Below are 14,235 nucleotides of genomic sequence, written 5' to 3' on the forward strand. Positions count from 1 at the left end.
AGAACTGTCCCTCTGAAGACTGGAACACTTACTGGCCAACTTCTGCCCGCTTTGGTTGAGCATCAGTTCCTGGGAGTATTAACCCCTCAGTGCTCCTGAGGGGCTTCCAGGGCCCTGGAGAAAACCCGGAGGCAGAAAAGAAAAGTCTGGGGCTTGTCAGGCTACCAATAACTGTCCACCACAGCTGAGCTGAAATCAGAGGTGGCCCAAGAGGTGTAACTCAGGACTACATCCATCAGGAGGGCAGAGAGCACCTTTCAAATGGAACTCCATAGACAACTGAACATCTGATGACATAACATACAATTTCCAGTACAATTTCATAGAAACCGCTTTTTTATTAGTGAAGTATTTCATTGCATTAAGGATAGAAATAAACATATCAAGAATCACATGAAAGGACCAGCCATATAAACTACATGAAGAATATTCTGGTGAGTATTCTCTTTAACAGCCACAAGCAATTAATCCCAGTGACAATGCCCAGAAGGCTGAGGATGAAGGTCACCTTTTGCAGAACTTTTATCTTAAGCAATTGAAATTAAAAAGTTAGCCTCCTGTAAGTAAAAACCCCAATAAAAGTTAGTCATATAGCACTTGCTCCCCCTGACCATGAGTGATCTTTCTAGAACATGAGGAAGTAAAGTCTAGTGGGAAAAGCCCATTTCCTGTCCTGTGTCAGCTCCCTAGTTTCCTTGAGAGAAGCGAGGCGACCTCTCTCAGTTTGGTTTCTCCCTAAATTGAGTATCACAGTAGAGGACGCTGTATTCAATGACTGTGACAATCTCAAAAACTTTGGGGGCCTTTCCAGGATAACAGCTCTAAGAAAACTAGCATGAGGAACAGTTTGTTATTTTTAAACTAAAACCAAATAGGTACATTCATTCTTCTTAAGCAACCTATAATCTTGACTGCAGTGTATGCTTTTGCCACAGACTTTTCAGAAGGAAAATATCAAAAGTGATATTTTAAGCCAAGTAACTATTAAGAATCACATGGAAACAATGTTTTCAGTCTCCCTGGCCATGCAGATTCATTCTAAAGGTGTACATCACTAACTGCTACATTATCATTCATAGTATTTAAAAATGACCACCTCACAGATGATTATATCCTGGTAATGGAATGAACCAATGAGAATGCACTGACTTACTAGTTTCATTAGTGTTAATAAGTGGATATAAACAAGAATAAGATATGCCAATTATCTCATTAAATATTGATAAATTTTAAAAATACAGATATTTGGCATTATTGAAGATAAAATATTTTCAATTTAGTTTTTCACTCTTTGGTGATTTCGGATATCTATAGGTTTTATCTTAATTTATAGAGAAATTGAGACTTTACTGAATTGTCCCTTCAAAAAGGGAAACATATTACATATTGCCTTAGTGTAGAGAGTGGGAAAATTGAGGCAAGGAAACTAAAGTGATTTATTACCTCCCCAGAGGGATCAGAAGCTATGTTTGTAAAATCTGTGGCCTTTTTCATTCATTTGCTTGTACTGAAATCCAATTTTTAAACAAAAAATCCTGTAGAATGATTCAGTGGTTAAGAAATTCTCTGTGCTCTTTGCCAGATAACTGTACAGGCTTCTCAATCAAAAATGAATAATGAACATTAAGAATCAAATACAATGCCCTTAAATATGCTTGAATTCTGTGACATCATGGTTCCCAATCCTCTGATTTGGGTTACACTGAAAGCTAAGAGGTCTAAAGAGAGGTGGCTCTGCTTCTGGTCCCACGGAACTTTTCTTAAAAGCACTTCCTGTGCAGTATTTTAAAACAACACTGTCACTCTGTCAGCAGAATGACTGTCACAGGAAGTACAGGGCACATTTTTTTTTCTATTCAGTGAGCCACAAAATATCAGAACAAACTGAATCTGAGGAAAGAATAACAACTTATAAAAACAACTCCAAAGTTACCAAGAAGAGTGTCCTGGAAGAAATGTCTCTTTAGTGTAGTCAGACTTCCTGAAATTTAATTGTAACTTACGCTGTGGATAGATGAATTTCCTATGTTCATAAGTAACTTTACAAATAATCACTCAAGAGTATTCTAATTAATACAGTCATATTTGGTAAGGGTGATTGAGGGAAGAAAAAATACCAGTCACTGATTACATTCTCCCAGAAATGCCTTTCCACGTCAAGATCAGTTTGACTGAAAAAATAACAAACTATTCACAAATGTCATAATTAGCATTCTATTCTATATATGAAATATCTGTACTTGTCCTCACCAACATTATTTATGCATTCTCTCAATTCACAAAAGAATAGTAAAAATATCCTCAGGTGTTTATCACTATCAACTCACAGGTACCACCCCACTGCACATCTCACCCCACCCAACCCCTTCCCTGCTTAATTCCTAACCTATATGAAAGTCATCAGAAGACTAAATTATTTCCTGGAGGAATTATGAACTAAAGATTAGTAAGAAACACTAATGTCCCTTTTCAAAAGAGGAAATTAGGTGCATTTGAATGGTACTGAATGAGTTTTAGTATTTTACCCTGCATTCCGAACTCTTTTTGTCTCTTGAGGATGCAGTGCATGGAGGAAAACAACTTGAAATAGTACTTATGCATTTTGAGCACAAAGTCTGGTGAGTGAAACATACTGAATAAGGTTAGATCAGGTAGCATTAACAAGGGATGTGGAGACATTATAACCACGACAGTGGTCACAAAATTCTGGAGCTACCAGCACCCAACAATGGAAAAATTACTATACAAGAATTTATTAAATACTTGCTAGACACGTGAAGAACAAAATAGTTTGTCAGGGACCACAGGATCTTGTAAAGCCTAACGGCCAACCATGTCAGCCTGCTCTTGGCCCTCTGCCCGACGGCCCTCATCACACGCCAGCACAGGGTCTCCTCTCTCCTCTCACACCAGGTGACATGCCGGTGAGGACGCAGACAGTTGGCCCACGCTGTGGTCCAGGTCACGACAGCTCCCTTGCTTCCTTCACCAAGTGCAGCCGACCGTTAGGTTCGTATGAGGGGCGCTCTTTCGTCTGCAGTTCCCTGAGACTCAGAAGAAAGAGGACAGTGAGGCTGAATGGTCACATCACCAACTTCCCCCTGGATGTGCAGAGTTTTGGGAAGGGGTGGAGGAAGGTGGAAGGAGGAAGAACATCATCCACTCACCTTCTCCTGACCTGCTTCCTCTGGCTCTTTCTTTATCATTCAACCCTAATCCTCTGACACCCCCTCCCCCACCAGGGCAGTACCCTTCCCTGTGTTGACCTGGACCATAACCCTCATTGCACTCTATTGAATTGGCCTCCTTCCTAGTTGGAAATCCATCAAAGAACAATGTCTCAGAAGTGGTGGGTGGTCAGTCACCACGCGCTTGTTGAACACGTGAAGACAGTTACCGCAGGAGCAGTCATCATGTTGATACGGGCTCTCACCTGTGCTGATGCAAATCTCAGCGACAGTACGTCCACCTTGCAGTGACTGTAACAGCCACAGACAGAGTGGCAAAATAGTTGCCTCCCACCTAATTCACACCAATGTAATGGGCATGGGTTGAGAGGAACCACAGAAGAACGCAGAAACAGGGAAATCTGAGCTAGTATGAGTTAGATGGTTTCAGCCTGTGTTATTTCCGGCTTCACCTTTACCTCAGACACTTAATTGTGGCCGTGAGGAAGGGAAAAAGCCTTTGTTGCAAAAAGAATCTTTTTGAGAATTTAAGAAAGTCTCATTGAAGATGTTGAGACCCCTGGGTTGGCCTGCTGGTCACTCAGGGAGGCCAACCTGTTTATCCCATCCATTTGGTGGAAGGAGGAAGTTACCATCCCTCCACGAAGGTAACTACTCCCCTGCACCCGTCATTTATTATGCAATGATGACTCAGTAGTAAGTACCTTCTGATACACCAGGGATTCTTTCCAAGCAGATCTCTGACTGCTCTATAATTAGGGAGCTGTTTCATCAGATAACTAATATTTCTTGAGCTCTTACTAAATGCCAGCACTTGGCCACGTGCTTTGTATTTACTATATCATCAAATCCTCACTAAAAACTCCTAAGGGAAGCTCTATCATAACCGGTCACATGGCTATTACGTGGCAGAACTTGCATTTGAACCTGGGCAGTCCAACACCAAAGGCCAGGTGCTTAGCTGGTATACAATCTCCCTCTTCTTTCAGATTATTTTCAAAGACATAATGCTTACTCCCAGCAATTCCATTCCCACCAAGAGCACCCGAAATCCTGGACAGTACCCTTCTATCACCCCTCCTTCTTTGACATACTTCCCTTGCCTCTCGTTCGGCCCAGCAGTAATATAACCATGAAATTACCACACCCAGTATAAAAACCACAGAATCCACCCTAGTGAGCCTGCTGACAACCCATCAGTGAAGCACAGCTGAAGTCCTCAGGGAAGGTTATCCCGTAAGGGAGATGTTCTTCCAGCCACTGCTGACCTCATCCATGGATCCCTGTCCTCTGCACGCAAGCCAGGTGAAGACCAGACCAAAGAACACACCCAGCGCCATGACAATGTAGGGGATGTTGATGATGATGGAAGTCGTGTTAATCACAGACTTCAGTCGACTTGCAGTCTCTTGGTCAATGAGAACACTCTGGGAGGGGAACAAGAAAACAGTATTCCCTTGATTACCGAATATTCACAGTATAACTTTTTTGTGGTATCTTTCTTCCAAATCATTAAATACAATTTGGGTCTGTCCTCCTGTTTAGCAAACCAGAGATACTGAAAATCCATTTATAAATTAGAGTAACTAGAGGGGGCATTTATTCATTAACATCTTCCCTTTTCTCCTGAAGATATGTTTTACTCCCAGAATTGGTGGGAAAAAGGAGGGGAAAAGAATTCAGAAATATTGAGAGAATATCAGCTTTTGTTTACTATCAGACAACTCTAACTCATCCTTCAAAATCCAGCTCAGTACAACTTCCTTTCAGAAGTTTGTCCATCTCACATTCTAAAATCCTCCATCACTGTCTTCACATTCTGCGTTGTGTCTCTTTACCTGTTTGTCTCTTCCTGACTGTGAGGTTCCTGAAGGCAAGACTTTTATTTCAGTCAACTCAATACCGGGTATAACACCACCCAACATAGGAGGTGCTCAGTTAATGTCAGTTGATTAGATGAATGAATGAATGAAATTTTCCAACAATGGCATATGGAAAGCATCATTTCTCTCTTGGCCAGATCTATACTAATCAGGACCAGAATTTTCGACAGAAAGTGTTAGGGAAGACTTGAGGTTAACCAGAGTTACAGAGGGTGCTGATAACTAAGGAAATATTCTACAATAACACTTTCTGTATGAATGGCAAAGGCATTAACATCTTAAACTGTCATGGGTGAGGTATCTGAAGAGCTTAATTCCATAAAAATTATTAGCAACAATTGGGACTTTGGGCTTAACTTTAGTTCAATATGCAGGGAAAGGCCCATCAGGGTCAGAGTTTCCACCTCTGGAAAAAGGGGGTGAGATAGCAGTCTCCCAGCTCACTTCCAAGTCTAATGTTTTATTTTTCTAGAGAAGAGAAAAATCAAGTTCTTTCTGGGAGGGAGCAAAAGCATGAGGTTTCACTCCCTCATTCCCTGGACTCAGTCTAGTCTTTAACAAAAACTCAAGGCAAAAGTTCAGGTAGAGGGGACTTCAGATAAGCCACAGCTATGGCCATAAGCTGGCAGAACAGGGCCTGTCCACATTTTCGAAAAGCCCTACTTCCATGGCCTGCCCCACAAATAACAGTGATGACCAAGGAGCCATTGCAAATAGGTCCTATAAAGTGGTAAATATTGCCTGAATTTGTCCTTTGAAACAATAAAAGCCTTGTCTTAGAACTGTAACCCCAAACCCTTCAATAGTTTATCAATGTGGCTACCAATGCAATGCTAAATGAGAAAAAGAAAGACATAGAATTGTACCTACAATGTGGTCTCAACTATGTAATATCAAAACCAGAAAAATACCGAGGTGACATGAGCAGGTATCAACTGCATTTTCTCTGAGGGATGGGCTTGCTCACCAAGCGATTTACTTCTTAAATACTATTTTTAATTTCCCAAGAGTTCTATGAAAAACATGTCACTTTTACAAAATGCAAAGCATCAACTTTTTTTTTTTTTACAAAGCTGTTATTGGAAAAAATTTTACAACACACTGTTGAGGAAAATAAAGCAAGTTAAAAATAACATGCTACTCTGGCTCAGGTTTGTGAAGTCATTCAAATTTTCCCTTTTCTTGCTAATCTTTCTTCCCAAATTTTCTGCAAAGAACAAGTATTTTTAGGGAAGAGAGAAAAATAATAAAAACTTTTTTTTTTAATGGAGGCACTGGGGATTGCTAAGCATGCACTCTACCACTGAGCTATTACCCTCCCCACCAATAAAAACTTTTTAAAATGCTGCTGTTAACAACAGAAGCCAGCTGACCAAGAACTTATTGAGGGTGAAAAATCCTGTAGTTTTCCCTTCAAAACTGGGTAAAAAAGAAAAGGGAAATTGAGGAGATATAACTACAGTAACTATAATACGTGATTCAGAAAAGAATTTATCACAGGTATCAAATAGTGTTTTCTGAACTTTCAGAATATGTTTTATTTATAAAACTTCAATTTATGCCTAAGAATTAGGGATAGCATTTCTGTAGGTACACTAAGTAAGAAATATTTCTTCAGAGAAACTCCTTTTGTTTGGACTTAGGATCTGTTTCTGTAATTTATGATGTATGCATGCTTACCAGAAAGTAGAAAAAACTCTAGGCTGTGATGAAAGACAAAGCAACCACATATCACTGCAATTAATGGGCATGTGTTACACTTTATTTAACTGTTTCTTCAACCACCTTACATGAAATTTTCATGTAATGAAAATTTTTACTTTCTTTTTCTCCTTAACTAATGATTGGTAAACTGATAACCTTTTTTTCCCTTTTTAAACAAACTGGCAAATTCTTGACGATGGAGGAGAGGCTAAGAAAAGTTTAACTGGACATCTATCTGAGTGCTGGCTCTTGGTTCTTTTTCAACAGTGTCTGACCTTGCTTCATTTACCTTTGCATTTTGTTTCTTATATAACTTGCTTCCCAGAAAGGAGTTTCTTTCTGTCATTTTCAAACCTCAGACACAGGCAGCTTCATGTAAACATATAAACAGAAATTTCCTGAAGACAAACAGATTTTAAAAAATCATGTTTGTCCCTTTCTCACATCTTAAATTACACAGTCACATGCAGACACCCTATGGGAAGTTTCCCAAGCTTCCACAGGTAAAACACACCCATTTCCCTCCCAGGACTCACCTCATTGATATACATCACTGGGAAAACCAGGGTTCTAATGTTTCCTGTTTCACTACAAAGACAAAAAATGAGATTATTTTATAGACATCCTCATTATGATAGTACACTGGTCTGGTGAGACAAGTTTGTATACGAAAGTTCCAGCACACGTAGTTCATTAAATTACCTGGAATTTATGCAGTCTTCTTAATCATCTTTGCAAACATATATCAACCAGAAGTTCTATTACAAACTGTCAGTCTAGCAATTTGAAGTGGTGCATATTTATGTGAAGTGTTTTTACCAAAACACAGGATGCCAGAAAAGCAAATTCATCAAAATGATTACTGTACTGCCAAGAGTTATGAGGGGAGGCTGCAGCAGAACAACGCTGTCATTTCTCGGAATGTTTTATAACCAGGTTGCTAAGTACTATCTTCATAAGCTCCTGGAGCAATCACTTACTGAGCATTTACTATGCACCAGCTGTGCACCGGGTATCTTGGGAACATTACCTCATTTAGTAGTCCCATGCAGTAGGTATGGCTGTCCCAGGTTTAAGACAAGGAAATGATGGCTCGGAGTAATCTGCCCAGGACCACCACGCATAAGTGGTGGAGCCAGAATTCTAATTCCATTTTGATTCAACAGCTCTAGATTGTAAATTATCTTCCCTCAGAAATACACACACAAGTGGCAAAATGCATTCTTACAAACCACATTTGCTTTCTACAAAGATCCATAATGTGGGCTTAAATCTGGCAAATTCCATGGGGGAAACCAACCAAGTTTGGTTGATAGATACGCAGACAGAAAGGTTAGATAGATAGATAGATAGATAGATAGATAGATAGATAGATAGATGATATTTTGGATATGTATCATAGTTTTGCATCCAGTTTTTTCATTCAACATTAAATCATAAGCATTTTCTCAATTTCCACTGAAAAGTCTGAGCAGATCATACTTAGGAGTCCTAATTAAGTAGTGGTTTTTAGATGGAGTGTGGGGAGACTGGACCCAAGAGAGTATTTAACCCTCCATGGGAGAGCCTGTGACTGGCTGGGTGAGAGCAGTGGAAAGAAAGGAGGGGAGGCAGCCAGAGTCATGGTGCAGGAGGAAATGCTTAGCAGGACAGGTCAGAGCAGACTCTGCAGCCTTACTAGCTGTGTAAGTTCTAGCAGGTTATTAAACCTCGATTTGCCTCTGTTTCCTCATCTGCAAAATGGGGATAATACAGGGTTATTGTGAGGAATAAATGAGTTAATATACATAAAGTACTCAGAACAAGGCCTGACTCATGGGAAGTGTTCCATATGTGTTTGATTATATAAAATAAGTACATTCCAACACCAAGGCAGTCCATGAAAATGTGGATCATACCTCATCCCTGAAGCTTAGAGGTGAGCAGAGTTAGAAGCGGGCTATACTCCTCCCGACATCAACCCTACCAAGAAATCAATGTAGCAAAACAACTCTTTGCCTCTAGAAAGAAGCAAAACTTACATAAAGTCATCTAACTTCTTGACATAAACGTTGATTTGGAACCTCTTGGCTGCTCTTAGGATAATTCCAGTCAACTGCAAATCAGAGAAGCAGAAAATAAAAACATTAGGACTTATGAAAATCACACAGAGGTTTTTTTCAAGAGCATGGTTTCTGTGTGGTTCTGATAAACAGGGTGGCTGCTGCCACGCTTACTAGGCAGAGCGGAACAAGGGACAACTGTTCCCTGGGACAGACTGAGAACTGTGGATTGTGTTACGTGTCTGGTAGACCAATGTTCCTCACAGTTTATTACACATGTGAGTTCTTGGAGACCTTGTTAAAATGCAGATTCTGATTCAGTAGGTCTGGAGCAGGGGCTGAGACTGGGCATTTCTAACAAGCTCCCAGAATGCTGTCACTTTGAACAGCAAAGCCCTAGGGGACCCTAGCAGGAGGGGGATCCAATATATCCCCTCCTGTCGGGTCTGGGAATCCAGGTGGATGGATGTGGGCACGGCCAGTGAATGGTGCCCACACATGGCCAGGCCCACCCAGCAGAGCCCAGAGGACAGGTGCAGCATCTCCCCGACGGCAGCCCCATCTTTGCACCAACACTGTGGGGCTGTGCCTTGCCCTGGGGACAGGCACCTGAGAAGAGCTGAGCTGCTGAAAAGGAACTGACTGATGGCTAAGAGAGAAAAGGGAGAAAGCCACACCTGACCCAATTCACAAAAGGATAAGAGCACTGATTTCTCAGATACAAATGCAATGAGTTGGTTAAGAGGGAAGTGCCCATAAATGGCTGTGCTCAAAAAATGTGTCTGCTTTTCTTTGATTGTTCCAGGCATGTATTCAAAATCCCAAGAATGATGATATCTCACCTTTAATTCGGTCCCTACAGTGAGAGGCTCTCACACTGTGAAATGATATTCACATCCTTTTGACATGGTTTTTAGTTCTTCTCCTCTGGGAATATGAGATTAGAGTCTATGTCTATTTGATGCCTTTTAAATTAATAATGTCATATAATAACTCTCAAAGGCACTTGTATAAAGAGTTTTGCCAAAAGTGACTGAAGCAAAGATATATATTTAAATTTCAACCAGCACATTCCAGGCAGCGAGTAACAGAGGCATGTCTTCCCCCTGCCGACCTGAGGCCCTGTGGGAGGGATGTGTACATGTTCAGGTCCAATCTCCTGGCAACAGAAGACTGACCAGGTTACCCCGATCCGATCCCAGTTGTTTCCTATGATGGGCTTTCCCTGTTGCTTTTCTGTTAAAGTAGGTTTGCTGATATTTCTGCATCTGAGTTCCACGGAACTCAGCCTTCGAATTATGGGGCTATGAAACTATGCATCTCACTGCGCTGAGCTGAGTTTCCTCCACTTGAATATGTATATGAAAGGAAGATAATGTATTTCTTGAGAGGGCTGAGGACCAAACTGGTGAACACTGTATAGACAGAATAAAAGGGATGTTTCTGAACCTGGAAGATGTGCATACTCACAGGATTAATGTCCACAAATGTCTCATGATAGTCCTTATTTGGATGCATGCCTTCTATGGCAGAAACAAACTTCTCATCTGCTTGGTAGAAGTGTGGGAAAGACATGATAATAGGTGCACCTGCATTTTAAGGAAAACAAAAATGAATGACATGGTTCTTAAAAGTCTAAGATGAATACAAAATTCCTGAGCACAAACCTGGTCCCTCAGTGGAGGGTGGGGAGGCCGCACATAAGAAAACTTGGGTCAGGGAGAGGGGCAGGCGAAAACTCTATTCTACATCTCTTAGCTTGGGATTTATACTTCATTTTCTGACATCTCTTCTAAGCCTAACCCTCGCATTATTTTATACCACAACATACACTGAAATTCTAGCTGAACTTTTTATTCTTCAACACTTACTCTGAACCTATAAAATGTAAATGCTTTATACACATTATTTTAATTAACATTACCAGCAGCCCTCCAAAGTTGAAACTATTAGCTTCATTTTGCATTTGAGGTTCAGAGAAGTTAAAAATTTCCCCAGGACATCCAGCTATCAGGTAATGGAGGCAGAATTCTGACCAAGTGAGGGACTGCTCATCTCAAAGCACTTGTTTCAATTATGATTCTCACCAGTGAATGGACTTTCCCCCTTTTCTTTTCTGTTTTTCTGTTTTTGTTTTACCCAAGATAGGCTTTGTTCTACTGCATATGCTGATGCAGAATTTTTTAAGACTGCCTGGTCCTGCCATCTGTCCAGCCTCTGACTAGATCAGGGCCTGCCCACAGGAAGACACTAGTTTTGTTTTGTTTTTTTAATCTCATTTTATTTTGAGAAATAAATAGAGAAGCAAGTTATTAAAGGTAACCCATTCTAGATTTTGCTCTTGAAAAGGAGAGCGAGACCCAATAATTGCTGCCATGGAAATACATTTTTGGAGGAATTAGCCTATTGGCAAATAATTTAAGTCTGCTCACCTATCCACCAGTCCAGGGCTCAAACACCACATCTGTCATACACACAGTTTTGCTCTCTATTGGTACACAGTTCCACAAAGACATAATTTCCTTCTTTGTGACCTACAATGACCTTTAAAATGTATTTTTAAAGATCTGTTGAGGACTTAATAAGGGCCAGACACTGCCCTGAGTATCTTTCATACATTTTATCTCTAACCTCCACTCAACCTTCCAAGGAAGTTATAAGCATCCCCATTTTACAGATGAGAAAACTGCTGTCTGGAACCCTCCTTCTTCAACTTGGCCAATTTGCTAACAAATAGAATAATATTCAAATCCAGATCCACCTGACTCCAGACTGCTCACTCATCACACTAGCCAAAATGTTCCCCTGGGAATGCAAAACACTTGGGGACAATCCTGGAGGGTAACCTTTTAGTCCACATCTGGGAATATGTAAGAGGCAAGAGGAAAAGGGTTATAGCAAGAGATATGACTATTGCAGAGTGGATGCCTACTGTTGATTCTGCCAGCAACTTCTTGAGAAAACAGACTGTTAATAAAACAATAAGAAAAATACGTCTATATTTGTGCATTGAGCCACAGGCACCGGGGCTGAGCAGGCAGGCGCTGTTTCAGGCCCAGTGAGCCTGCAGGAGAGGGAGAAGCAGATACCTGTTCCTATCCTCCTCTGGGCTCATCTCCAGGGCAGGGGTGTGTGCTCCCCAGCACAGTGGTTCCCAATCGCATAGGCACCACCTTCACGAGAATGAATTGAAGCTCATTAAAAATACAGATTCTGAGGCCCTAGTATGTGGGCCTTGGGACAGATGTTATTAATGATTCTACAGATAATTCTTATGCAGGACCTCCCTTGGGAAGACAGGGAGGCTTATCTCAAAAGATTTTCAAACCAAATGGAGAAGGGGGCAAAAGTTAGTACATTATTCAAGCAAAAAGTACAACTTTAATCAGGTGAAAGAGGTTACATAGTTTCTCTTGAGAAGAATTGTAGCCTAAGAAAAATCACAGTACGAATATGAGAAGACCCTAAGTTCTAGCAGGAATTTGCTTGAAGATGAGGATTTTATAAAAATCCTGTTCTTTCTCTGAGCACTGGTTTCCACAATTATAAAAAGAGGCCATTGGCTGTCTATCTGGCAAGGCTAGTGTCAATAATCGTGTGACAGATGATTGCAAAAACTAGCCCTCGTGATAAAGAAAACGCCTTCGTCAGCTGTACCCTGCTCATTCTGCCTCATGCCCAGAAAGGATCCGAGTAGCTCCAACATTAAGAAGCACCAGGAACTTTGTGGGCAGAGTCTAAAACTAACTCTGCTTCGAAATCACTGAGAATCATTACCAAGATATGTACTTCCCTATTACCGAGTTCTCCGCTTTCTCTCTTAGCCGTTTTGACATGAAATCAGTTAATGCTTTACGTGTATTACCTATATGTAAACATGTAAAGCACTGAACACAGTGACTGCCACTAGTAAGTGCTAGTAAACGTGAACTATTATTACTATGAAGACTCCTAAAACACTGCCCAGAAAAAGCACATGGCATTCTAGCAATAAGTCATTACAAAAAAGCCAATGCTTTTTTTTTTTAAACCATGCTATAGCCATGTTACAAAACATTATGCTTGAGAGGTCAGAGTGGCTGTTTCTGTTGGGCTGACAACATTCTTTGTTGACTAGCACCAATCCCGCATCCAGCCACTCCTGCCCATGTGCCCTCTCCGAGTTCTTACCATTCTTGCAGACGCTGACATTCAAAACTCCTGAGCCCAGGCAGTTTCCTTTAGGGATACAGAAGCCAGCATTGTCTGAGGTATTGGCTAATATTTCTGCAGGCACCTTATACCGCAAGGCAGGAAGTCCCTGTACGCGCTCATAGTCACTGAAAATTATATGAACTGACCTGTTAGGAAGTAAGAACAAAAAGCCAATGTGGGTACTAGTCGGTGTGATCTGCCGGAATCAGTAAAGGTAGCCAACCGTTCTTGGGTATAACACGGCTAAGAGCTTACAGGATGAATAGAAAATGAAGAGGCAAAAAAAAAAAAGCCTGAGAGAAGCTCAATCCCCTCAGTGTCCAATAAAGTAAGAGACGGACTGTAATGAAAGATGTTTAAGAGGCAGTAACTATGCTGACACCCCAACAAGGCCAAGAAAAAACATAATGTGTGATCGAAAATCAAGATGTCAGTTTGAATGGAGACTCACGCAGAAAGAAATGAGTGGTCTAGACCAGCAGGGACACATGCCAGTGTGGATAAAGCAGAGGCAAAGGAAGGGAAGCCAGGGGTGAGGCAAAGCAGAAGCAGAAGAGGCAGAGAATGGTGTGGCCTGGCAGGTTCTGAAGGCCTGGAAAAGTGCCACAGTAGACAGATGCTTGACTAGAAGATATACTTTGATACCCATTTCCACTAAATAAAAATAGTTTCCATATCTGCCCAAGTCACTTATTTCAATGGAGTCCAACATCATTCTGCCTTCAGTGGTCACAGTTTCAGACAGTGTCAAGTATCCTACTAACCACCCTTACACCTGCACAGCACCTGAGTGACCGCCAAGCACGTTCACATCGCTGTCTTAACTGACCCCCCAGCCCTGCCTCTGAAGGCATCTGAAGGCTGAGGGGAGTTGCTTTGGGGGCCTCACTTTTCCATCTCTGAACCAGAGGTGGGACCTGTCTCTTGCTGCGTTGTGACTTACACGGGAGTTGCCTTTCACTGCACATACCACCACTACAGCATTTTTCAATGAAAATTCTTAGGCAAACAGGAAAACAGAGAAAATGTAATATCTTTTATAACAAATACCACTCAGATAAATAAAACATGTATTTATGGATACAACTGAAGCTCTCTGTGCAGCACTCCTGAATCTAGTCCTTCTCTGGTCCCTAGAGGTAACTGCTGTCCTGAATTTGGGTTTATCAATTCCACGCAGGCCTTTATAGCATTACCTATGTGCATGGTCATAAACAACATGTG

General features: G+C 41.2%; 1 protein-coding gene across 1 annotated transcript in view; it reads right to left on the reverse strand.

Moving 5' to 3' along the window:
* Window positions 1-318: 318 nt before the first annotated feature.
* The window catches only part of SCARB2 (scavenger receptor class B member 2), a 67,344-nt gene continuing 53,427 nt past the window's right edge, over window positions 319-14,235 (reverse strand). Inside the window, exons 7-12 of the mRNA XM_010969304.3 lie at window positions 12,988-13,157; window positions 10,288-10,406; window positions 8,797-8,870; window positions 7,312-7,363; window positions 4,457-4,615; window positions 319-3,044 (exon numbers count right to left, since the gene is read on the reverse strand). Coding sequence (XP_010967606.1) covers window positions 3,006-3,044; window positions 4,457-4,615; window positions 7,312-7,363; window positions 8,797-8,870; window positions 10,288-10,406; window positions 12,988-13,157 — 613 coding nt within the window. The 3' untranslated portion in view covers window positions 319-3,005. The remainder of the gene's footprint in view (window positions 3,045-4,456; window positions 4,616-7,311; window positions 7,364-8,796; window positions 8,871-10,287; window positions 10,407-12,987; window positions 13,158-14,235) is intronic.

Source organism: Camelus bactrianus, chromosome 2, assembly GCF_048773025.1.
Source record: "Camelus bactrianus isolate YW-2024 breed Bactrian camel chromosome 2, ASM4877302v1, whole genome shotgun sequence".
NCBI classification, from domain to species: domain Eukaryota; kingdom Metazoa; phylum Chordata; class Mammalia; order Artiodactyla; family Camelidae; genus Camelus; species Camelus bactrianus.